Here is a 27,526-nt window from a genome sequence, read left to right on the forward strand (position 1 = left end):
ATTACTAGCAGAGAGCATACTCTAAATCTCATAGAAGCCATTAGAAACCTTCACGTTGCATACTTTTGTGTGAAATTGATTTCCTAGAAGTCCTGATCCATATCTAGATACTCTGTAATTAACTCTAGAGTGAGTTCCCTTTAATTAGAAATAAAAATAGATTTTCAGTTTGCTTTATAGCAGAGCCTGCACCAGTTTGACAGAAATACACTATGAATGGTAAGCACTCAAATAGCTTTACAAGTGCAGTTCTACAGTATTTGAAAACCTTATTTCACATGGTTACTTTAGCACGTTTCCTATATTTAAATAACAGTTTGTATTGTACTTACTGTAAGATAACAGGCAATATTTCATTAAAAAAATTAAGCAAAAATGCCGCAGTCATCCTAGAGTATTCTTCCAGTGGCTTTAGAAACCTAGGATGAATGCAAATTTTTACTCTTTCACGAACACAGTGAAACACTATTCTCCACTTACTAAATTTTTGAGTCAAACCTATATCTAAGCACGGTTCTTTGACAGATGTGACTTCCTTTTCTGTTCCAATTAATTTCAGAACATGGTAACTCATTGTGTTTCCAACAGGTAAATGGGAGTGGCATCATCCTACACCAAATGGAATTTGTTTCCTTGGTTTCAGTTTCATGAGTGCAAAGCAAACTCCAGGAAACAGCAGTGGCATGATTTGTCTTTTGTGAGCTAAAGAGCAATTTATGATTTAATTTATAACTTCAATCTTTGCTTGATACTAAATTTTTATGTTATCTTTTCCAACAGTTGTATTAAGACAATGGAATCTGAATTTTGAAAGGTAAAGTTTCAGTGCCAGGAAGAACAGCCATTCAGATGTCGTAGCTTTTTCCTGTCCTTGTACCAGAATTTCACAATACTCTTCCTTCTTTCCAGCAGCTTTAGATACTGGGTTTTTGTATTAGTCATGATTGTGTAGGAAGTGACATTAACACCCGGTCCCTATGTATCTTAAATGAGAACATGTAATTTTTGGGAAAAAGAACCACAATAGAAGATAGACTTTTAAATTACTGTCTTATATAACTTTTTATCTTATCAGCATACCACTGGTGGAAGCTCTTGTTTGTCTTTTCAGGATATTGTCTTCCCAGGATATTTATGCCTAAGTCTGGCTTCTGTGAACAAGAGCTGCCTAAAAATAATCCTCCTAAAACTGCCAGAAATCACTGAATCAATGAAGTGCAAGAAGGTTTTAAAGAATAGATGTTAACTTAAAATATTTTGATAGGAATTGCAAATGAGAATAAAAAGAAGGAAAAAAAAAAGGAAGAAAAAAAAAGGAAGAAACACAAGGCAGAAAAATTATAAAAATACTCAAACGAATATAATTCAAAAGCAAAATACTAAAATTTTACAGATATTGTAGACCTTGAATATTTTTGAATCTGTTTCTTGATAATGAATTAAAATTCTAATGGATCTCTCATATTAATGTCAGGCAACTAATTTTTGCCTTTTTCATGTCTTATTTAAGAATTATCTTCCAGGGCATACATTATAGACTATATTAATGCACATCTAATTAATCTCAATTCCACTGAAAATGAAATGTTGTGAGAGAATGTGGTAAAGTTGGTACCAGATATCTTTAGAAAGTGTTTCTTGATAATTCTGAAAAGCAGAAAAAGTGATATACCAATCTAATATCAGAAAAGATAGCAAATCCATAAAAATGATAATAAAAAGACATTGATCACTTTATAAAATTCACAAACAACTAGCAATTTTTATAGTAACAAGAGCAAACAATAAAGAACTAGTTAATAGGCTTATATTAAGAATTAGTTTGATTTTTGGATAACAGTACAACTGTCAACTTTTTCTGAGTAACCTTAAATTAGCTGTTGATTAGCCTGGTAAGGCCTAAGGAAAAAAAATTTATTATACATAAAGAATTGATTCATTGTCAGAGAAATAATATTTCAAAGACCACATAGTAGCAGATGTCATAATCCCTTACTGATATATTCTGTTGAGAACTAATCAGATCCGTGGATAAAGGTATTAGAAAAAAGAATTGAGATACATGAATTTTTCAAATATAAGTAACCTGCCTATGTTCTGAATTACTGCAGAACCAGCAAGTCTTGAGGACATGCCTGTCTGTGGTATCTGAATCAGATCCAGCTTCTGTGCTCTTCTTGCTTAGTAGAAATTATAGAGATATAATATCAAGACATCTGCATTCAGCCCAAGTGATGTACTGAGAGTATAGACACCTTTTCATAGTATATTTTCTTGGAGTAGTATCTGTAAGCAACTAACAAGTGCAAACCCAGGTGTTAAAATAGTGAGGACATTTTTTTATTGAATATAGATTTCCAGAAACATTTAGATACCTCAACCCTTCTTTCATGTCCTCAACCTCTTACTTCAGAGCAGCCCAACTCTCTCTCTCATCCCATGCCAATCTTGTATAGATTTCTCATTAACATTCCACTATAAAACCATGCTTAGTTCTGAATCCCCTTGTGACTATTCATTATACAACTATTTAACCTTGAAAACCATCCAAACTGAAACCAAAAGATAAAACAAACACATTTAGAACCTCTAAGAAAATGGTTTTGTAGCCTTACTGTCATATCTATCTTAAGGAACATAGAATACTAGAATTATTGCAGGTCACTCTTTAATTTTAATTAGCTGCCTTAGGGAGCTGTTTAGGGTATTCATATTTTCCTTCCCAGAGTTTCTCAGTTGGGGATTTCCAGTTTCCATCTGTGGCACCAACAATGCTCTGCAAACGTGAAGTCATTGAAGATACAAGTCATGTGACCTATCTTTAGCTATCCAAGTTTTAGTTATCTATTTTACAGTACTTGTCTACATTCTTTCTCAAATACTGCCATGCAATTCTTTCACAGGTAACTGTTGCACTATATGTAGTGTGTCCACTGAGTCTTCAGGGAGACCAGACAAGATAAGACTAGAGACATTAATTTTAGATAGATAAAATTAGGGGAGATTTATCTTAAACTAGAAATTACAACAAAACAATGCAGTTTCATTTATATCTAAGCGTGTTGTTATATATCTCTTTCACTAAGCCCAGTCAGCATTTCTTTGTACTTGCTTTTACTCTGACAAAGTGAATGACAGAAATGAACGTTAGCTGGCTTTGTTTCAGTACAGGGAGAAAAGCAACTAGTGGAAGGCATAGGTATTTTAAGGGAAAGTGAGAAATAGTGGCTGTTCTCTTACGAAAAAATATCTACTAACATATTTCTGTTGAGGTTTTAAGTCTTGTTATTAGAATTACCCTTGGCTCAGGATTCAAGGTGAAAATGAAAACCAGAACAGATTAGTTCATCCCCAATGAGGGAAGAAAATTATTTCCTTTCTAATGTTAATCTCAAAATAGCTACTATGCCTTAGTTACATGCAGGGTAGGGGTGTTTCTTCTTGCTTTCTTTTACAGTGACTCAAATTGTTCATTTAGATTTTGAAAAGGGCAGCTTATAATGCTTACAGCCAGCATTAGTTGTTAATTTATTTCCATATCCTGCTTACTGTACAGAAATGCTCTCCATAGCAGTTGTTTTATAATCAAATTCTTGCAATAGATTTGCCACTTAATTTGCCCCCATAATATCCCACCATCAAGTTAATGTATTGGTAAGTTTCATTGGTTGTTTAATTGCTTGCAAGTAAGTATAAAATAATGTATAGCAATCAGGTGTAACATAACATATAAATATTTTATTATAGACTTTTATTATAGGCAGTCTAAATTGGGCTTTCTGTCAATATTTATAATGTAAAGAAACTCAAAATACATAGAAATATTTTGTGGCCTATTTTATAACTTAAAAGACTAAATTTATAGCAAAAGCTGGAAAATATTTTTACCTTATATATGGCCATTAAAATGTCTCTTTTCATGAGGCACTATATATAAGATCATCTTCTAAATGGAACAGCTACAAGGGAAATCTAAAATTATTTGTTAAACTTAAATGGCAAATTTGAGGCCGGATGAGAAATAACACTACAGATTTGGGGAAAGAGCTATGTTTATTAAATCAGTGTGATAGGGTAATTAAGGAGTTTAAACCAGAAAATTCTTGATAAGGGAATTGAAGGTGCCTGTATCGTAAAATGAGGTGAAAACAACTAATTCAGAATTTCTTTTAATAAGTAGGGGAGATAATCTTGCATGTGTTTATGCTGTGAAAGTGTTTCAGCTGAAAAAGAATCTTGTATGTTTTTAAATCACCAACCTTCAAGCCTGACAATTAGCATAGAATATAGAATAAAGCATAACATAGGATAAGCATAATAAAGCATAACTTTACTGTAAAATGCTCAGTGACAAAACTGTTCCACATTAATACAGGAATTATTATAGTGCCTTTTTCTGCTGTACAAATGAAAAGATTTTCACTGAAGTGTCTGGGAAATGTTATGGCTCAGTCATGAATATGTGGGCTGTAGAACTATGGGATTGCAAATATATATGAAGACAAATACAGGCAGAAGCAAACAGACTCTGAGCCATCTAGATATGAACTGTCTTGGGCCTTCATGTCAGATACAAAAGAAAATATGACATCGTGGTCAGTGTCATAAGCTATGAGACACAGCTGGAATGAAGGGTATACTTGCTTTAGGGCCAATGCTATGTTAGTGCATCTCTATAACTTCACAGATAGTCCTGATTTATAGCCAACCATCTCAAAGCACAGGCAGAGCTCATTCATGCTTAGCTGCATCCATCCATGTAGATATGGCCTAAGAGAACTGCGGGATATCCTCAGGTCTGTAACTTTATTTGAAATGACTTCTATTACCTTCTGCAAGTGTTGACAAATAAGGTATACTTTCACATTGTGCTGTGCCAGAATATTTTAGATGGATGAATATTTAGCTGGGTCAGCTGTGCACTGGATGAAGGATGAGGTTGCAGGAGCTGCCATTAGGTCCAATGTATTAAGGTGAACTCCTTTGCAGAATTCCCTTGAAGCTTTTTAAGGAATTGCTGCTCTCTAGTTGCCATGGTGCAGTACACCGTCCTTGTAAGTACCTCCCGGGAAAGCATTTTTGACAGTAGAGGGAGCCTAATCTTTTAACATCTGTAGCTAAAGTCAGCAGTTACAGTTTCCTGTTTCATAGTTTTCATCACTGTTGTTTCTCAGCTCTGTACATGTTGTTGCTATCATCTAATAAATATAATTTTTGCTTTCTTCCTCCAAGGCAATTTGAAAGCAACTTTTTTTCTTTTATTAAATATACCCCTATGTGCCAAAGAGACAAAGACACTTTGGATTAGAAAGCAGCAAGTTTTGTGTTAGTCATAGACCTTGGTGCTAATAGTTTTGAGATTACAAGGTTCAGCCTTCTGTCCTGGTGACCTTCAGTAATTCAATAGAGGTGGTCAGCTTTCAAGTTTTCTTTTCTTTATGGGCAAGTCCATATTTGAGGTGATTTTGGTGAAAGCCAGGCAATACTTCTGGTGTGATCCAAAATGTTATGGCAATTGAACTGACAAAAACTGTTTGCTTTGTCTAATTCTTATAGCATTAGGTACACTGGACATTAATAGTTTCTGCTCCCAAAAATTTTGACTCTTGAGATTAATTTAGCCTTGTATTTATTTATTTTTATTTATCTGTGGAACCACAAATATTGTTTAACACAGAAAAAAAGCTTTGTTCTTAAATTGAAGCAGAGTATTACAGGATTTTTTTGTAAAAGTAAGCAAAATACCTGTTTTCTATTTACTGTTATTTTGGGGGGACTGTGGCATCCCATCCTTAACAGGAAGGGAGTACCCTAGATTTATAGAGGCCATTTTCAAAAAGGAACAACAAAAGTCAGATAGGCCATAAAGACTTACGAAGTTTTATTACTAAATTGTAATTATACACCTGATCAAAATTGGTATAAGTCTGTCATAATATGAGTACATAGTGGTGGATTTTGATTAAGGGGTGGGGTGAAGGAGGAGAGAGAGAGAGAAATTTAAGAGGAGAAGAGAGAAAAAAGAGAGAGAAGGAAAGAAAGAGAGAAAATTAGAGAAAAAAGAGAAAGAGATAAAGAGAGAAAGGGCCACATGGATCCAGCTGGTGGGGTGAGCACCACCCACACTTTGTGGAGGCACCTTTTTAAAACTAAGTTTTCACGACACTGGAGCTAAGTTTCTTGCTTTCTATGCAAGTTCGTGATCATGTGCAGTTTGTTCTTCTAGACCTCTCTGAAAACGGGTCAGAGAGTTTGTGGGGGACTTAAGGAGTCTTGATTGAGGAATGAAGACTACTGGGCTGGCTTTTGGCCAACAGTCTGTGCCCTCTTCTCAACCTCATTCCTGTACTTGCCCTGTTACTGTGTTGTTCCTATCTCCAGGAGCCAGAACAAGGATATTTGTCCCAGAAAAGTCCTACCTCTGTCTGGCCCTTTCTTCAGCCACATGCTGTTCTTTCTCACAGTGTGTTCTCACCAACAACCCTTGGTTGGCTTCGTGGCCATCTGGCTGTCAGTGTTTGAGACACTCACATTAACCCCTTATCCTCTGGGCTTCTGCAGGAGGCTATGCCATTGATCCATTGCAAGTAGTTCTTTCTGATGTGATATTCTTTGTCTCTTCCTGGAATATGTAGTTTCCTTCTAGATTAGACTTTCATTTCTAGATATTTCTTCTGACTGGTGATTATTTTAAGCATCTAGTTCCTTTTCCAGTAAAAGAGGGATTAATTCAAGAGGTTGAAAATGTTCTTTCAACAGTTACACTAAAATAAAATGAGTGACAATTATTTTGCTGCTCTCCTATATCATTAAGTCTGATATCACTCAGGAAAATTGAGTTTAGTAATAATTCCATTAAGACCTTGAGGCAATTCTCTATCTATTAGGACAACATAAGGATAACACTGTAAGATTGTGTAGCCTCAATTCTAGTCAGATGATCTGATTTATTCTTTCTGTCCACAAGTCTTGTATGATAGCAAGAAAATTAAAAAGAGGAGGGGTGCCAAGATTGAAAAACAATAAAGTAAAAAAATTCACATATAATTCCCATAGAATGCAAACCATACCTATATTTTGCATTAGCTGGATGGCTGGAATACAGTTGCCAATCAAAACAGAACTCAGGGACCCTCTGCTTCTCTTTTTTTGAGTATTAAAACAAGCAAAATGTTCTTTCTTCTCTTCAGCAACCAATTTTTCAAAATCCTATAACAGCACAATTACCTCTGAGACTTCCCTCTCAGATTTGGCTGAAATTGTCTAAAAGGCTAGATAATTTATTCCTGGAAATGAGTGATGGACAATATAATCACTGAAGTTTCATTTCCTTAGGTTTTATTTGCTTAGCCTGCTAGTCATAAAAAAATCACTAGAATCCCTTTTAGCAACTTACCTCTTTGTGATTACACCTTGCTCCCTTATTTTCCCTTTGTCCTGAGTGACTGGTCAGAGTTCAGTGTTAGATCTAGCTTTGGTGACTTAGAGAGTTTTCATTTCCTTAATTAGTGTCATAGAATCACAGAATAATCCAGGTTGGAAGGACCCTCAGGAACTCTCCCAATCTAACATTCTGCACAAAACGTGGTCAACACTAGTAGACCAGGTTATTTTAGCCAGACAGGTCATTTTAGCCAGATAGGTCTTAAAGACCTTCAGCAACAGAGACTGTCCAACCTCTTGGGAACCAGTTCCACAGCTTCACTGTCCTCATGGTGCATTTTTTTTTCTTTGTATCTAGTCTAAACCTCTCATTTCCTTTTATGCATGTTGTCTTTCATCCTCACACTGTGCACCCCTGGGAAGAGCCCGACTGAACCTCTTCAATGACCTCCTCACAGAATCTCATAGTGCCCCAGCCCCATGACACTGTGGTGTCGTCCTGCTGAATTCACTCCAGTTTGTTAAGGTCCTGTTTTGACCAGTCCAAAATTGGACACAGTGTTCTAGATGTGGCCCAATGAGACCTGAGTGAGGAAGGATAGTATTTGCTCTCAGTCTGCTGGCTGTGCTGCTACCAATGCAGCCCAGGATACACTCAGTTATTTTGGCTAACAAGGCACACTGCTGGCTTATGTCCCACTTGCTGCCCACAGGACCCCAGATCCTATTTTGCAGAGCCACTTCCCAGCCAATCAGTTTCCAAACTATATTCTTGCAAGGGGTACCTCCTTCACAGGTGCTGGATTTGCATTTCTTGATGAATTTCATGGGGTTTCTGTTGGCTCAGCCCCCTCTAGCTCCCTCTAAATGGCAGATCTACAAGTAAGCATATTTACTCTTCCACCACTGATTTTACCCTGATGGGTGATGAGGACTTTAGAACAAACCTGTGGAGGAGTCAGGGATGTTGGTAGATGAAAAATTAGATAGGAGCAGACAACATGCACTTGCAGCCCAGAAAGCCAGTGGAATCCTGTGCTGTAAAGCCTTTACTGTCTCAGTGTCCTGAGGTGCAGCCTGGATCGTGGGAAAGACTTGTAGAGGTTGAGTTCTGTGACATAATCCTCGACTTGCCCTGATCTACTTTTAGGATTTCACCCTCTTCAATCATACCTATAAGCACAAAGGGCAGGGGGGGCCCTGCTGGTCCTTCTCCTTTCTTTATAGGTTCACTATATTTTTCAGACTTCATGCAGTTTTATTCTTATAGAACTCTGATGTCATTCTCACCAAGAAAATCCGTAATGCTTATTTGAATGGTAGGAGGTACTGCATCTGGTGGAAAATTCTGCAAAGAAATCAGGACCTTCTGATATAAGTATCCTCCTTTTAAGACTTCTGAAGTCTCATGCATTCATCAGTAAGATTTCCTGCAGTCTCTCTCTAGAACCTGCTTGATATAGACCTCTGGAATACGTCAATAATCAGAGGTTATTGTTCTGTGGTCCTGAGGTGTCTGTCCATCTTATCTGGCAAAGGACTAGGATTTCGTGAACTTTTAAAGATTTAAAAAGTTTCAGAAAAGCAAGCACCTGCTTCTCAACAACCCAAAATATCCCAAAATAACCTGTGAATATCATTTCTAACTATGCAGATTTTCAGAAATGCCTTCTAAGTCTTATCCTTCATCATTTTACTCACAGTGTTTTTTCAAACATTCAAACTCTTTATTGTCATTTCTAGTTAATAAAATTCTAAAAGTGATACTGTTTGATTTTTCTTTATCACTATTAAACAAAGAGCTTCCTTCTACAGTTTTTATTAGCTATTATTGTAAAGTGCTATGTCTGGCTGCAGAACTGTTTTTCCTGGCCATAAATTTTCCTTCCTAAGTATAACATGTATTACTATAGGTTGAATCCTCTGTACGTTTGTGTGTGTAGTTGCATGCATGTATGAAAGTGCTTTTAGTCGCTCCATTCTCATTTTGCTCTCAGATTGAGAGACATTGCCGTCGTATTTGGAACCATTTTGAGAAAGGAAGGGTAAAGAAACTTAATCTTCTTAAGGATTGTGGTCCAGGTTTTATTGACAGACGCAGCACTTTATTCTGCAGAACTTGAAGTTTAGTGGTTTTAGGTTAAAACACATACATGCATAGCTCTTGGGTGCCATAAAGCTTAGCTTTCTAAGTGGTTTTGCCAGCTTAGTCTCGAGGTATAGGGCTTTAGAGCACTCATCTTCCTGGGCAAGAGGATGCCATTAACTGATGTATCAGACACATTATTCCTTTAGTTCAGATCAGAACTTTGGACACAGATGTTTAATACCTAAGAAAGGTACCTAAGGAAGGCTTGTGCTGCTTCCTTGCCACGAGGGGGAGAGTTTTCATTTTCCCTGTTCCATTTTCTCTTCTGCAGTAATCATAACTTGAACTGATTTCTTGCCTTGTGTTCTGATGATATTATTTTGAGTGGGATACTCCTACATGCCCAGAGATACATGCATGAGAGGTGTCAGATCCTATGAGTTCATCACTGTGTATCTCATGGTAGTCTTACATCTTTTGAGATAGAAATCATATGGACTAAGAAGTGATATGGTAATGTGAAACTGAATTTTCTACAAACAAAATGAGAGAATACACTGAAGAAAAAAATAGGCTATCAATAGTTGTATGCTTTTTCTCTTAGCATAGTTAAAGAAAAGCAAAGTATAAGGAAAATGTAGCTGAGATTATTCTAAATATTTTTTAAATATCCATAAAACAAATAATTTGTAGCATATATCCCCCATAGTGGAAATAAATGTGTCTCTTTTATTCTCAGAAAGAAGAAGAAAAAAACCAACAATGTGAGCTCAGTTTCAATAGCTGTTTAGGAACAAGTGTGTTTTAAAGAATTCCAATTACTAGGATTCACATATTTAGTATTTATTCAGTAGCTGTCTCAGATTTCATCCATTATCTCAGGACTGTATGCCAAAATCTAGGTTCTTTTAATGTTTTCAATATGATAAAATTGTCACTTTGATTTTTAAAAAGGATGTCTGAAAATAGGATGCTGACAAAAATAGTAAATCTCCACTTCCAGAATCATCATTGTGTTCTAAAGCAGTAAAGAGTCTGAACTCATTGACTCAGGAGATTAATAGTTTAGGGATGTAGTCTGAAAAAAATGTTTAATTGTTTAATTATTAATCTTTTGCAGAAATATCTATTAACATTCTTCAGTGTTTAATATAGACTGACTATATTATTATAGCATATAAAATGCAGTAATTGTGATTGCTTTCTGTGTAGAACTAAGAAATAATCAGTCAAATTAATTTGCAGATTTTACTACATAGCAGAATTTTCTAAAAGTCATCAAGACAGTTGTTGAATATTTTGGTTTTTCAAAGACGGACTCTTCCCTTTTGTAAGTTTATGTATATTATATCTTCTTAAATGGTAGTTATTCTGCAATTAAAGTTTGAAGTTGGGGTATTGTAGGGCCACACATTGCTTTTCCATGATCCATGAGATTCTCTCCTGACTACTCTCTGACAAAACCTTCAGAAGTGTTTTCTGGCTGTGCATAAGACACTTGTACTCAGATGTCCTATGGTTAATGATAACATGCAAAGAAACCGTAAGCAGTAATAGGAGCTGTCTTATGTATTAAATAGTTCCTAATTCCATATCTAGTCCTATAAGCCTCTTTACTTTTCCTCATAAATCTGGCTAAATCAACTCAAAACATCCTAAAAAAGTATATTACTGTCAGTTCATAAATAAGACAGGAAGAGCTGTGATACTCAGATGATTTTTAAAGGTTGGATACAAATATTCTGATTTGCCAAAAAGTGAACCTTAAACTCTATCCTAACCCTGTACTCACAAAAGCACCACTTCCTTCAAGTGCCACCTTTATGATCATACAGAGGGGCTGAAGTGAGAAGCTGTGACAGATGTTAGAAATAACAAAGCATTTGGAAATTATTTTCTTTTTTTTTTTTTGGGGGGGGGGGGGGCCTGTTTTTTTTCCTTTTTTTCCCTCCCTGCTCTCCCCTGAGCACTGCACCCATGGTGCTGGGGCTGCCCAGTGGCTTTGCTGTTTTCCCAGTGCTGTGCAGGACTGGCTAACAGGAAAAGTCCTTTTTCCATCTTTCCAGCATAGTTTTTTTCTTTCTGTCAGCATACAAAGTGCCCTCTCACTAGCTGGAAACCCAGATGAAACATAAATCTGGGGAATCACTGAGTTGTTCTTTTCCACTCAGGTTCACAGGCCTTCATGTAACACAAAAATGTGGTACAGACACCTACTGTTCCATGAATTTTTTTCTCTGGACTTTTTAAGGCTCTTCCATACTTACTGACTTATTTCTGTTATCCCCTCTGATTTCAGTGTAGAAATGGTGGGATTAAGAATTTACCATCCAGCCTTTTATATCATGGAAAAAATAGTCATGGTTTTCCTAAACAGATGTAAGTCTGACTAGCATCTTGCAATGAATACTAATTTTAAGAGCCATTACGCTAGTCAAATAAAATCAATAATATCATCAAGAAAATGAAGTTAAAAACCATAAAGGTCCAGTACAGATACCCCAGGCTCAAATATTTTCATTATGATTGCTTGAAGCATTTTTCTTTTTTCTTTTTTTCACTACACACAACTGCATACCTTGTCTGTGCCTATAGCATTTGATGTGGTAGATCAGTGAAAAATCAGAAAACATAGAAATACTTAACAGAATAATGCTGCATTTTCATATTGTCAGGGTGATTAATGACAAGCACTGTAGTTTGCAAGTAAAGGAAAAGGAGAAAATATTGCTGCCTTTCTGAACTGATAGTCTTTAGTAGACACTGTGGGAGACTGCAAGCCCAGAAACAAATTCCTCTAATAACCATGAGTGTCTTTGTCCCTGCAGTGCACTAAACAGACCAACAATTCTCTTCACTATCTTTAAATCCTCTGGCATGACAGCAATGCCAGTTCAAGTGCATTTCTTTTCTCCAATTTGGATGCACAATCATTTGGTCAGTTCCCCAAGTCTTTCTGCATCCTATAAAGCACCATCATCTTCCACGTATTGTAGCAGGAAAGAGCTTATTTCCAAGGTGTCTGCACAGGAAGTACCTGTGAAACACAGTGATCCTAGCAAACACTGAGCTGTTCATGATTGTGGCTTTGGCATCATTTCTCCAGTCAGTTCTCAAAATGTGGTTACATTTGTAAACAATACCTGTGTACTCTGTTCCGTTGTAAAAATGAGAGAGCAATTATCCATATCAGACAAAGAGAAAGGGATCTGTAGGTCAGTGGCAAGTAAGTAGAAGGGTTCTGTAACCACCTGCCTTCTGCCTCCTAATGCTGACTTTCTCATGGCACTCTAAACCATAAGCAGCTCCACTGCTTTCAGTGGAACTTCACCACTATAGGAAAGGAAAAAGTAGAAAAAGAGCTCTAGAACTGACTCTTGAAAGAGATAGAAATCATTTTGCAACAAGATTTTGTTTCAGCTTATGGTCCATGGAGCAATAGTATACAAATATACAATTACATATGAAAGCATTTATAGAAGGAGACTTAGCAGTCAGCCTTGAGACTCCAAGTCAATTCCCACCTGGATTTGTTGTTTTTATTAAATCTCTTTTTCAGAGTTGTCATCTAATGCTATAGTCAATAGTAGCAGAAGTTACAGATGCTTACTTTTGAAATTAAGTCCACGGCATTCAGTGCAAGCAAGATGTAGCACCTTGCCTGGTGAAAGAAAAACTAATCACAATTGCCATACCCTTTCTCTTCACCAATTCAGGTTATTTCAGTAACTGTTGCTGTTAATGCAATAGTCTAGTCGTGATCCTCCAAAGTATCCCCTAAAGTATTAGTATTCCTCTAAAGCAGGGTAGGTAGTGACATCATAAATAGAAAGGTAGAACAGATAGCATTGAGAGTAGCTGCTAGAAATGCTGAAACAGTAATGTACAACATGCTTGCCATGATCTGAGCATTGCAGAACATGTAAGACTGAGCAGAAATGATAAATCAGAATTTATAGTTATTTAGACACCTCAGTGAACTAACTGCCTTTGAGTTCTCCATGTACTTAGAAGGAAAATAGGTGAGAATGAAGCTGAGAATGGAATTTTTGATTCTGCTTGGCCTTTATCCTGGCCTAAATGGGAACTCTGGGAGTGTGCTATGTGTAGCCTCTCCAATCTCCAAGATTCTGATAGAGACAGAAGAAGTGCATGTTTTTAGTGAAGATTACCACACAGTTGAATTCTAAACTGTGTAGGCTTCTACAGTCTTGAATATGATAAGTCCATGAATAGAGTAGGAGAAGGCCATATTGAAGAGAAAATAAAAAGATCTCTGAACAGCTTGTAGCTTTCTAGGACTTACCATTATAAGATTTTTATATTGTATAAACTTCCAACTTTGATTAAAGTGCATGGACTGATTATTATCTACCTTAACTGAATTGTCTTGTCACTAAACAGTGGATTACAGAGCAGAAGTTTAAAAAACCCATAGTTTTAACTCTAAAATTTTCCCTCTCTATTTGTCACTTCAAAACAACAATACTGTCTTTCACAAGATAGCCAGACAGCTAAGCTCCTTCTTTTCCTCCATTTGATTTTTTTTTTTTTTTTTTTTAATACTTTCATTATTATCACCTATGTAAGTCCTGGGATGCTATAAGGGTTTCTCGCCAGTTAGGCTAAATGACAGCAGGTTGTTTGCTTATCACTTTCAAAGGGTGCCAAGCTAGGATGCTCCAGATTCCTTACCTGTTTATAGTGAAGGCATAGCAATAGCTAATGGGGATAACTTTATTATACACTGCCTTGGTCCTAGATAAAAAGAATTAGTAAATAATGCACCGCCATCATGAATGCATAGTTATTTTACACATTTGGTATTTCTAAAACTGCCCAGAAGTATTCTTTCTGCTGTTTTCAGCAGTGTTTGTAAAGGACTTTCTGTACAAATTCAGCAAATCATCTAGTGAGCTAAACCTCACCTCCAGGTTAATGACTGCTCAACCTAGCCCTGCATTTGCTAAAGGAGAGGGGGACAAAGTGCAACTTCATATTCCCCAAACAAGTAGATAACAATCAGGATCTAGTGACAGTTTTAAGACTCCTGAAATCAGCAGCCAAGATATGGAGCAGAGTGGCATACCTCAGCTTTCACTTGGCACTCAGGAGCTCTTCATCCCTCACAACAGAAATCAATTGACTGCTTGTTTCTTATTTGTGAAATTGTTAGTGCCATAATTTGATAGTGACATCCATTTGAGTTTATGGACTTACAGCAGTGGGGTTGAATAACACCATATTTTCCTGTGGACTACATGATCAGTGGAGTTTATGATGACAGTAGTAGAATCATAGAGTATCAAATCCAGCTCCTGATCCTGTGCTGGACACACCAAGAATCACTAGAGCATTGTCCAAATGCTTCTTGAACTCTGTCAGTCTTGGTGCTGTGACCACTTTCCCTGGGGAGTCTGTTCCAGTGGTCAGCCACCCTCCGGATGAAAAACCTTTTCCTGATATCCAACCTAAACAACTTTCCCAAATCTTCCTCTGTTACCCAGTTACAAACCTCTGGTCCAGCTTACTTCCGGGTGAATGGTGGAGCTACTGCTATAGATGGGCTATTTTTTGTGCAAGAAGAGGTGTAAGGCTGTGCAGTGTATGTACACCCTGGAAAGTATACACTCAGCCCAGGGCAGCCTTGACAGTGCTTAACAGGTTTAACCTTGCACTCCATCTGTACAAATCTCTTGCAGTCAGGCTAGACATTAGTACTGTTTGAGTAGAGAAAGGTAGATTTCTACCCCAGAGTGACACACAGATTCAGAGTAGAAAGTCTGAATTTTAGTCCTGAGCTTTTACTGCATCACCATTTTTTCCACTTATTAGTAGAAAGCACAAGAAATCTTGGCTACAGTGATGTGATAATCCTTGAATTTGAACATTTTTCCTAGTCAGCGTTTTTGTATTTGAAGTGCCTTTTGAAATGTAAATTATGCACTGAAGTCATCAGTGTATACCAGGCAAAGAGTGAAAAATTGAAATAAAGCCTTTATATACAGACAAGTATATATTTATGTACATTGCACATACACAGTTAAACTGTTCTATGGAGGTGGCTGTTGAATTAAATTTCTATTAGAAAAAAAAGTATTTGAAGTTACACAGAAGATGTTAAGAAGATTTTACTTCTGACAATGAAGAATCTAACAATTAGGATTAAATATAATTTTAAGGGATTCTCATTTTAATGCTCTTGATATTATAAGTAATACAAATGGTGTTGTATGTGATTTCTACTAATGTGCAACTCCTTCTGTCATCTGGTTTTCTACTGAGACATATTTATAGTAAGTAGAATAAATTAATTACAGAACCTTGTAATACAAGGATGTAATTCCATCTAGTAAAAACCCCTGAAGTGGAACCTTGAGATGTTTGCTATGTAAGGGAAGCAAAGCATAGGTAAGTAGACTTTGCTGCTGTGTCAAAGCTTTTCCCTAGGGGTAATGTCCAAAAATAAGAAAGATTGTTTTATTCTTCAACAGCTTGTTTTACGAGGCTTTTTTTTTGCTAGCACAGAAAGGAGTAGGATTCCTTCTACCTTTCATCTCCTTCCCTTTCTTTTGTGTGCATATGTCTCCAAATGAGCAGCATGTTTTCTTCTGCACTAATTTTAACCAAGCTGAATACCTGCTTGGCTATTTTTTAAGTATGTAGAGCCATAAATTTTGAATTTTAAACACGTTTTTTAAAATAATCTCAATCTACTTATTTGACCTTGTATTGTTAAAGGAAGAATGAAAGTAAGATTTCTCTAAGAAATATAAGGAAGATCTTGGTGTGGGTGTAGTATTTTTATCTGTGTTTACAGAGCACGATGTGCTTAGTCAGCTATTTCTTTCTTCTGCAATTAAGCACCACTTTCATAATAATTTCAGTCCATTCTGTACTGCAGAAGCCTCATTAGGATCAGTATGGTTCTTTCCTGGTGCTGGAATGTTCCTGTGACAGTCACCAGATTCACCTGGGACTGAAAAAGACATAATCAGGGCCCAGAGAACTAAAAAAATACCTTACCACAGCTTAATCGAAAACAACTGTTCTTCCCTAGTTAAACAACTTAGCATGTCTTTTCCCTCAGTGATTTGGGAGGAATTAGTTGAATGAGAATTCTGTATTGATCCCCAGGAGCTGGCAGAGGACTGAGAGCCTTTTTTAAACTACTCTAGGGATTTTCTTTTTCGAAAAATCAAGCTGGCTGTCATCTTGTAAATGGAACTATACAGCCTTCCCTCTTTCAGAAAGGGGAAGTTGCTTAAGATTAAAGAGCTTCTTTTCTGTCATTACTTTATCCTCCAGGGACCACTGCTTTGTGTTTCCTTGTTACAGGAGGAAGGGGATAAAGTATCTGTGGAGAACCAATTGCAGAAGCATCCATTGCAGTTAGCTTGTTACTCTGGCAAGCAAGGAGGAATTTTCAAGTCTTTCTTTAGTGCTGGAGGCAAAGCACTGGGAATCTCAAAATCTTTTTGTGAAAATCTGAGTCAGTGCTTTTTTCTACTTATAAGTAAGTTTGTACCCTGGAACTGCAGTTCTGCAAACTCTAAGCAAAATGTAATGATACTTTGAAATTATTGGTTATTTGTCCAAGCAGTGTTAGAAATAGTAATGATCTCTTACAGCCATGGTGGGTCATGGGCCATGACTGGGATTGGAGTGTCAGGTTTGTCTTTCAGGGAGACACTGCCATTTCTTTTTGGTTCCTGCCTAAACTGCCATTTCTCTCTTGTATATCTGGCAAGCAGATCTGAAGAGTTGGAGAAAAAAATGTGTTGCTAGGCTGGAATTCCCTGAGATGCCAGCCACAAAGTAAGGTGGGAACTATGATTAATAAGGCTGGGGAATTAAATCCCTTTCAGTCCCTGTTGTAAATCTGCACTTCTTAGTCGTTCCTTATTGCTCTTAAGATCACCTCATTTTTTTCTTGTGAAAACTGAGTTGTTTTTTGTGCTTAATATTAATAGTCATAGAAGACATACTTCGTTCTAACAAAGAAGATCGGTATTGAAAAAAATTAATTAATATTATTCCAGTACAAGCCTTGCCCTACCCCTTCTTCTCTTATGTGTTGCTCACAGCCTTCCTCAAGATTCTTTCCTGCTTCAATTTGCTTTTCTGTAAATTTAATGAAACAGTAAATGATGCCACAGTCCAAACTATAGCTATTTATTTTGCTTTGAGGAAAAGTGAAAACCTGCTTGGAAGATTTATTTCCAAATTCCAAACTCCCTGATTTTATAGGCAAATTAAAAGATCTACATTAAATTCAACACAAGCCTGTTTTACATAACATTTAAAATTCTCATTGTGACTCCTGGACAATTTTCCTAGAAAGCGTTCTCAGGCTTTTTTTATGACACAGAAAAAGCTATAGACTCCAGAGGCCGCAGTTGCAGAAAGAACTAGGCCAAATGTACATAACTCAAAAAATTTTCCTGGACTTAATGTCTCATAGTGCCTGATTAATGTTTTTGTATAACATAATGTGGTGATAAAGACCCTAACACTTATTGCTGTAAACACACCTATGAAGTCAGTATGTGCTAACTAACACGACTGTGTGTGCAGGTTTAAAAGATGGGCAGCTCCATCCTGCTGCCCAGCTCTTGATGCTAATAAAGCACCCAAAGCTCTCTTCTGTGATATAACACTGAAAAGATTTATAGTTGTGAATTTTCATACCAAAATGGGTCTCTCTAAAACATCAAACATGAGTTACAAAAAATTTACCTAGTAAAATATGCAACATGAATATTCTGTAGGGTTTTGTGCAACACTTTTCTTTGGTTAGTTTATCTATAAACAAGTAAAATATGTCTTATTAAATAGTTAGGTCACAGTAGCAGTGGCAAAGTATGGACATTTTAATCAAGTCTTTTTTAATATACCTGACAGTTCAATTAACAGGTATTAACTAAAAATATCTCTAGCTGGGACACTTAATAACTAAAAGTTAATTGTAACTGCTTTGAAATATCACCTTTTTCTCTTCATAATTTGGTATTCCTGAAATCTAACTATAGTTCTTCAGGATTGTAACTGCACATTGTTCCGCAAGAAAGTAAAAGTTACTGTACTCAAATCAGAGGAGAATTGGACATGTTAATTATAATATTAAACAGAGCTCTAATATCTCAATGTAAACTTTTAATGAATGAGTAAACAAACATAATACTGTTACGACTGAATTAAAGACTATCTAAATACACATATATTCTACTAATTACTTTCTTTACTGAAAGTGAAGAAAGACTGTCAAACTGCATATGTCAGTTTTAAATTAACCTTATTTCTAAGTTCCATTTCATTTATTTTATTCTGTGAATAATTCTTACTGTCCAGTAGGACTGACATATGGACTATATGAAAGATCAGAGCTTCATAAGATGCGAGCTTCCTTTCTCTGATAAACAGGCCATGTCTGTTCAGCTTCTATTGATTCTTGCTGTAGTGCTGTATCCCCAAAGACTAGATTTCTGTTTAGCTTCTGTGTTCTAAAACAAAACAAAACAAAACAAAGGTGTTTGAAGTATGAGATAACTAAAGACAGAAACTGCATTAAACTTACCTGTTATAGTCTTACTCTGCATAACCTTAGTCAGTTTCAATTATATTCTGGTTTTTTTCCTCCTGGTTGCTGAAGAATAGGATGTGCAATGCAGACTCTCCACTCCCCAGAAAGATTTATGGAGGCCTTTGCAACAGTAGCTGACCATGTCACATTGTACAAATCTGGCCTCTAGCCTCACCTCAGCACCAGTTTCTTTGAATTAATAACTTGCTTGCATAATTTGAGCTACCTTCACACAAATTTTATTCCTTGAGATCAGTGATGAACAGATAGGATGATATGTTTGGGATTCTTTTCTAGACCCAGACTCAGAGTATCCTGAATTGGAAGGGACTCACAAGGATCATTGAGTCCAACTTGTGGCCCTGCACAGGGCAGCCCTAGAGTCACACCATGTGCCTGAGTGTTGTCCTTAAGCTTTGTCAGGCTTGGTGCTGTGACCACTGCCCTGGGAGCTTGTTCCACTGCCTGACCACCCTCTGGGTGAAGAACTGTTTCCTAAGATCCAACCTAAACCTCCCCTCTCTGGGACAGCCACAGTTTGTGCTTCTGAGAATTACCTTCAGGACTCATAATTGTTTTCTGGAAGCTATTCAATCCAGCCATTAGAAACTTTCCTAAGTGAGTTGGATCAAGTGGTAGAATATAACCTGTTCTCTACTGCATGTTACTCATACTAGAGGTAACTTTCTGATACTGGCCCTTGTAGGCATCTGTACATTGTTTAAATTCTCCATATTGCAATCATATGCATTAGCCAAAATGTCTTTTGCTATTTATTCATGAAGAACTTCTAGCTTGATAAATTTTACTTGACAATGTTGAAGGTTTTTTGTTATTCACAAAACTAATAGATATAATATGCTGAACATTTATTTTTTGTAAATTAGTGTGTATAATTAGTGTATCTATAGATATGGAGAATATATATTTGTATATATATGTTTATATAAATATAATCCCTCATAAACATGCCACTTAGGTTTTTTTAGATTTTAGGTGGTAGTAGTTGCCATTGTTATGGTAACCTTCACCATTCATCTTCTTTTTCACAAAATGCATTTTCTTTTTCCTGTTTATTCTGGACATTGCAAATACTTTTTTTCATTACAGTAAATCATTATTCACAGAAGTCAAAGGTAAAAAGCAAGCTTTCAAATGCCACTACTGTGAAAATACTTACTAATTTTAATGATACTGGAAAATACACTTTCTTAGTATAGATTTTTGTTTGTTTTTCTATTGTACTAACAGATGTCAAAATTATTTAAGGTGTTTTTGTTAAACACAGAAAAGGCACTGTAAGGTATTTTATCTAAACAGGCTCTTTATGACCTAAAAATATTTTCTCCTTGGCAGCAGTATGATCAATATAGTTTTCTCTGCTTTTCCATTCCTAAAAGGTCTGTAAGTCATCAACATATTAGTTTCAGAGAAACAGAACTATTTACTATCTGCTACTCTTACAATAAGATCTAGTAACTGTGACTTGGATCTAGGTTTCTCATCTCAAATGAATTTTCCAAATTAAAGGGAAAAGGAGTTTAAAATGAAATTTTATTATAAACTTAAAAAAAACCCCAAACAGCAGTCACATATTTAAAAGGTTTTTAACTGACTGAAAAGCTGTAAAAGATAAAAAAAGACCTAGTGCAAGTACAGGCATCAGTACTTTAAGAAGATAATGCTAAGTGCTCTGTTATTACTATAATTTTCAGTGAAACGAGGAAGCCAAATTTTCCAGTATATATATTTCTGTACACACCTACCACACCTTAAACAGGATAAATAACATCTTTCAGGCTCAGGGACTCAACAGCCAGCATTAACTGGTATCATCAGTTTTCTGTTATTCTTCCTGCTCTAAAGCCCCCATTGTAGGGGGATTTCAAGACAGGCAGTGGAAACATAAAATTGAACAGGGCAGTTTTGGAGGATAAAACATGTTATTACAGTTTGAACTAAGAACTCTGTCATTGGAAATCATAGGATTTAAGCACTTCATAGTAATTACAGGGGAATACTGAGGGGACATCCTGTAATATATACTTTGCATTACACATACTTATGCTCTGTGCCACAAATACACTGAAATTAATTTTTTTATTCATGAATTATGATGGCAATTTGAGGAATTTCTGAGAACTGGTTTCCCCCAATTGGATATGATTTTCCAGCTGTCTATAATTCAGGGTCTTTCACCTATCTCTGTGTCCAGGCTGTGGAAATTATCCTTGAGCCTTGTCCCAGACTGAATCTGAAGCAGATCCTGGGAGCCAGAATTGCCTGCCGGATTTCACTGGTGTTGACTTAGAATCTGTCCATGAGTATTTTGTTTGGGTTGGGATCAGCTGCTTGCTGTGCTCTGTCTCACACCAAAGAGTGCTCTGGATTTAGTTCAGATGAAAACCAGGTGGAAGAGGTTCTCTCCAGCAGCCCATCCAGTGTGCTCCAGCAGTTAATGGACCCTCGGTCAGTGGGATGTGGATGTAGCTGGGCAGTCCAGGCAGTCTAACACCCCTTTGTAGGCTGTATCCTCTGTGCTGGCTGCCCCCCCTTCCAGCCACCATCCTGTCACAGGAACTGGGACACTGAAGGACAGTGGAAATACTTGCTCAGTGTGTTGTGCAAACAGCAGCACACAGGTCTTTTGGGGCTTCTGGCTCTGGAGAACTCCAGAAGAGATGTTTGAGAGTGTCAAGGCACAGCAAGGCTGGGGTGAGGGGCTGCAAGCAGGGGCCTCTCCCAAAGTTCCCACTGTACCTGAAGGTGGAGAGCAGAGCTGGTCTGGCTGCAGTGAGCAAGGTGTGGAGAGACTTAACAGAGTAGCCCAGGTCAAGGTCTGAGTTTAAAAATGGCCCTGAAGCCCTGGGCGGAAACCCCAGATGAGATTTCTTGCAGTCATTTCTCACTAAAGCCTGATGACAGTTCATGCTGCTGTGCCACATCAGAGCTGGCCTTAAGCAGGTCAGAGGGCCTGGGCTGGGGGAAGGAGGAGAACATCACCCTGACAGTCAGAAGTCAATGCGATTTTTCACTCATATTTAATTTTATCAGATGGTTGCCACCATAGGGTGGGTATTCCTAACACGCTGCAGTAGTCTGGCTGGAAGTGCAGTGTACACTGTCACCCACTGTGAGGATGAAATGTGTACAGTACCCTTCACATGCAGGCAGAAATACTGGTTTGGATTTCCATAAAATTGAGCCACTGTTTTTTCCACGTAAAATGCTTGATTTGGCGTTTCCTTATCATGTTTTTTATAGTTACACTTCATTTCTATGAAATGAAATTTGTGGTTTTATTACCAATTCCATGGATATTTTTAATGTGTAAGAGAGTTGCAAAATATGCTACTCTTTTGCTGAGGTCACACTTAATCAAGTATTTCTTTATTTTCTCTAGGGCAAAGGTGTTACCTACATTTAATCCAGGTGTCTAGGCAAAGTTCTCTAAAATACATGATTGCATCTCTGTTCTGATAAAGGAAAATTTTGTAGGAAATAAAGAATTGAAATTTTGAAGTTCATATGCATAATAAATAGTTGTGTTTAGTGTAGAAAAAAAATGTGTTTTATAAATTATGTGGAATGTTTCTATTTAAACTATTGATGCACAGCATCCATTAGAATCCAGTGGATTTACTGTATAATTATTAATTGTAAAATTAATAAACAAATAAGTTTATTGTTCTCTCATGTATAATAAAAATGGATTTGTATATGCCTAAAAGCCAACAAAAATTGACACGACCTTGCTTTTTCATAGCCAATTTAATTGTAATTTTCTTTGATGTAGAGATGGACACTGAATGATATGATATCAGTAACTAGGGCAAGAAGAATAATACAATCAATACAATTCAAGATATCAAAATATTTCTAATGTAATTGTAATGTAGAACGTTTTTAATTTATGTAATTCTGCAGAACCTACTTTCTGCAAAGAAGAGAGAAATTAAATTTTGAATTGATGGATGGCATTGCTACAGTTGTTTTGGTCACAGTTTATTTTTTATTTCTGATCATTTGGTAGTTTATGGGTGAAAGACAGGGTGCAAAGCTGTGAATAGAATATGTACAGCTAAGTGTTGTCCCAGAACAGATGCACAGCAAAACCTGAGATCAGGATCTAGATGTAGCAGTGTCTAAAATGAGATAATCACTTTGAGTCCAAATGCAGAGAGGATATTGAAATTAAATATAAATTAAGAACACATATGAATTCTGTGAAATCAAATGAAAACATCAAAACCTCTGAAAATGGGTTAGCTGTTTCTTTAAGCAATTTAATTGTAGAAGTTGCTTGACAAAACCAAGTTTTCCTGTTTTGTTATCTGTAAGAACGGCCTTAAGTATTAAAGTTAATGCTCTCACATTTTAATACATAATTATTTATACTACTTTGATGTTTTGTATATTTTTTACAAGGTGCTAATTGCGCTGAATTAAGCTGACAAAACTGCATAATTTGTGGGTTAATATTAGCATAATCCTACAGTGTAGTTTAGCAACAGTATAGAAATGAGGTTTACGGAATGTTTTTCCAATATGAGCAATAAAATGCGTGTTTCTTACGATAACAATTTCCATGACATAAGCCATGTCTTTTAGGAAAGTGTATAAATAATAGGGTTCTTTTTCTGTGGGTCTATTGATTGTGAAGTTTTACTAAACCAGAATGTATCACAAAAGTGGGTTTCATATTTTATCAAGGAATGTTATCAAAATATCAAGGAATTAATCAAAACATAGATGCAGAATTAAGATTTGGTTTACAAGAACAAACCAATAACCTTTTGTACCCCATCTTATGTGTGTGTCTTTCCTGTTTTCCTTTCACCTTTGCATGGCTTCTTAAAAACACCAGTCTTGTGACACAGAACATCAAGTGTATTCCCATTATATAGAGTTCCACTGACAGTATATCCAAATTGTCATTTGTAAATCCATGTGCAATATCATGCACAAGGCTACCAAAGAATATTAAATTTTACTTATAGCAAGTCAGGTCCAAGGGTTCAGAAGAGTAGAAGGAAGGAAGCCGCCAATATTTTTATGACAGTGTAAATTGTGCTACGTATTACCTCAGCTGTTGTCTTTGGGTACTTTTTTCTTTCTTGCTCTCCAGAGGGAAAATAAATCCATTATGTACTAACATGATAAAATGCAATTGCTCCCACAAGCCACCGCTTAACATAGTCCCTGTTGGAGTGTCAGTACATATACGAAAAAATTGGGCCAGTGTGACAGTGTTTTTTCACTCATCAACCCAAACAAACTCGAGATAGAGGAATAAAGCTGACTTAGTGTGTCAGAGCTCATGTACAATGCTTATATGCTTTCTAGAGTGTACAAGTCATATATTCTCATCCAGAACCTCCTGCTTGGCTTCGGGGTGTCTGTTTGCACCTTGTTATTGAGCACATGCTAAGAAAAACAGAGGACACATCAGAAAGGAAATGCTGCCCAGATTTCACACAATCACCTACTATCCACATTATTTTGGCTTATGCCTGTCTGAGGGAAAGGGTTTGAGCAGATGAAGACACAGATGAATGGCTACACTAGGGTATTTTATCTCAATGACACATCTCTGGTGGCAAACAAGGGTGGATCCCTAGGTAAGGGTATATGAGGCCTTTAATTTTTCCATCCTCCAAATTGTGTACTTGGGGATTCCTGAGGCAGACATATGCTTTCTGAGTTTTCATAGTCCTCAGAGTATTGCTCTCTTATGAATTTATTCTCCATTCTGCTGTGCCAAGCCTTCAGCAATTTAGCTGTTCAGCATTGGTAATTAATTAGCCTTCTCCTTTTGTGGGTTTTGAACTTACCACCTGGTAACAGGATTGCACATGGTAAAACAAGCAAACAAACAAACAAAACCCTCTTTGTTTTTAAGGTTTTAAAAGCTATTTGAAGTAGTCCTGTGTGTAAGCAGATGTAATTCACAGATTCAGCAAGGGAAGCTTTCACTCAGGTATACTCAGGAGAGGTGTCCCATAACTTCCCAGAGCAGGAAGCTGCTTGACAATGTTCCAATGGACCCCCACCTGCCACTGCAGAAAAAATTACATTTTCTCTTATAATTGTAACAGTATTTAAGTATTTAATCACTGCAAGAGCCTTGGATTTTAGTGGCTTTGCCTGTTGATAAATTCTTTTTTTTTACTGATGTTTTATATTGGCTTATACTGAGTGTAACAAGGTGTTTTTAGACAAGAGCAATAAGCACTGGTGTTGAAACTTTTAAGCTTTAAATATGCATATCTTCTTGTTGCAACTTTTTGTTTTTCTTCTTCTTACAACTCTTATTTCCCAGAGCAAAGGAGGAATGTAGAGTGATGGGAGATTCAGTTTGCAAGTTCTGGAATGCAAATTCAATGATACTAATATCAACACCTACTGAATTTTTTTACATTGAAGCTTCTGATAAGCTTTGTCATGCTGAGAATAGTAATTTTTCTTTGTGAGGAACAGGAGAAAAATATTTTAATGTACTGTCCAAAATAAGAGACCATTCTGGACCAAAAGAAATGGAATTTTAATTTTATTTTCTAGGTGAAATTTTTAAAGTAAATTTATTTTTCCTTGTAATTCTGAGTAAGTTAGTTATAAAAAAACCCTGTTATAATATGCCTATCAATTATGGTTTGACTAATTTTGAACAATAAAATATGATAAGCATGATAAATGATCACAGTCATTTTAATAAGTTAGATGACTGACTACAGTATTTAATCAGGTCAATAGTCTGCTTATATTTTCTCCTAAAAAATGAAAAATCATCAGTAAAATGGAAAATATTATCTGTATTCCCTGAGAGTAATGTCATTTTGTTTGGTGAATTAAACTCCTTAACATTCAAATAATCATATAGTTTGCCCATACAGAACCAGATTATCTCCTAGAGAAATAATTGAGCATCTTTGTTTTTATCCTTTAAGTACACCCTAAAATCTATTATAATCCTGTAAAGGAGGATTGTGAAACTAAACAACAGTAGCACATTTAATGATGATCTTCTAACAAAGCATTCTGGCTAATCTCTGATTAGTGATTACATTTCCACACCAATCTAACACACAGGATAACTGAATTTCTTAAGACTTAGGCTATCTGCAAAACCCCCTTATAATTTTGTCTTCATTTCATTCCTTTAGTATTTGGCAGTGGCCAAGTCAAACAGCTGTTGAAGAAGATCAATCAGTCACTTTAGGCAAAACTAGGTCAGGTCTTCCCAATGTGCCAGAAGTACTTACCTGGTCTTTTTGTAGTGGACTGTAGACTTGCGGACATGGTAGTAATACTTTTCATCCTTTTTTACTGTTCAAAACCCTATTTTTCTAATATTCTATTTTTTTTTTCAATCATCCTTGTTTTTCAGGACTTTTTATTCTTTTTTTGCATAACTATCTTTATAAAATACTCAAAGTGAAACATATAGAAAAAAGTTTTTAATAAAGTGTCCCTTTGCACAATGCAAGTGGAAATTCACTTGAAGACCATTGCATTTTCTTGAGAAGGAATTTAAAATTGATAAAACTCTGTTTTGTGCTACATTTTCTTAAGGATAATTTCACTTCAGTGGTACTGCCATATTGCCATTTGATATAACTGTTATAAATGCTAATATATTATGCCATCAATATTACACCGACTTTAACCTGGGACATCCAACATTATTATCTTTATTTATTTTCTCTAGTCAATAAATAAAGTATCAATAGATTGTTATTTCATCTCCTTTTATACTTGCAGACGGTTTGACAAATCTTTGGAAAAGTGGCAGATTTTTCATTCTGACATGAAGAGATTTAATCATTGGCTAAGCGAAACTGAAGAGAAGCTGTCAAGAGCACAGATAGAAGCTGGAGACGTGGGGCTTGTGAAAACAAAGCAATTCATCCAGGTATGATTTGATTAGCCTATTTTCTGTTTTTCTGCAGAGTTTAAGAAATTTTCAGGTCTGGGTAATCTGTATAGTTTTGCAGTTCATTTAAGGAGGATTTCTAGTGTTGAGTAGACAGTGACAATTTTGTTCAGATATGTCTGTTTGTCTGGTTAACTAAGAATTTTCACTAGCTTGTTGTAAGATACATTTTTAAATAAGATATGGGATGACATGGTATATTGTGATACTTTCACAGTTACATATTTCTTGGTCTTTACTTAAAATGCTCGTTAATTTCCATTTGATATTTATGACCAGCAGAAGTATCAGACTTAATTTTAAAGTCTTGTGGAAGAAATGTGATTAACCATTGAGCTGTACAGGAGATATTCTGTGAACTATGTCTTGCAAGTATTGCTTATTTTGCTTATTTCATGTTTTAATCAAAGGATCTGGAGGATGCTTTTATTTGTGGAATGCAGTGTGACAGAATAGCCACTGAGTTGCTATGTGTCCAGTTCCAATTTGTATGCTTTTCATCTTGCAAGCTCTTTGAGCATCATAAGGAAAATAATAA

The 27,526-nt window shown here is 36.2% G+C and overlaps 1 protein-coding gene across 9 annotated transcripts in view; it reads left to right on the forward strand.

Annotated features, from left to right (window-relative positions):
- DMD (dystrophin) overlaps window positions 1-27,526 on the forward strand; it is an 896,220-nt gene that overhangs the window by 314,112 nt on the left and 554,582 nt on the right. For all 9 annotated transcript variants that reach the window (XM_017733467.1, XM_017733459.1, XM_017733457.1 and 6 more), the window contains one exon: window positions 26,817-26,967. In XM_017733467.1, coding sequence (XP_017588956.1) covers window positions 26,817-26,967 — 151 coding nt within the window. The remainder of the gene's footprint in view (window positions 1-26,816; window positions 26,968-27,526) is intronic.

Source organism: Corvus brachyrhynchos, unplaced genomic scaffold, assembly GCF_000691975.1.
Source record: "Corvus brachyrhynchos isolate BGI_N302 unplaced genomic scaffold, ASM69197v1 scaffold34, whole genome shotgun sequence".
In the NCBI taxonomy this organism is placed as follows: domain Eukaryota; kingdom Metazoa; phylum Chordata; class Aves; order Passeriformes; family Corvidae; genus Corvus; species Corvus brachyrhynchos.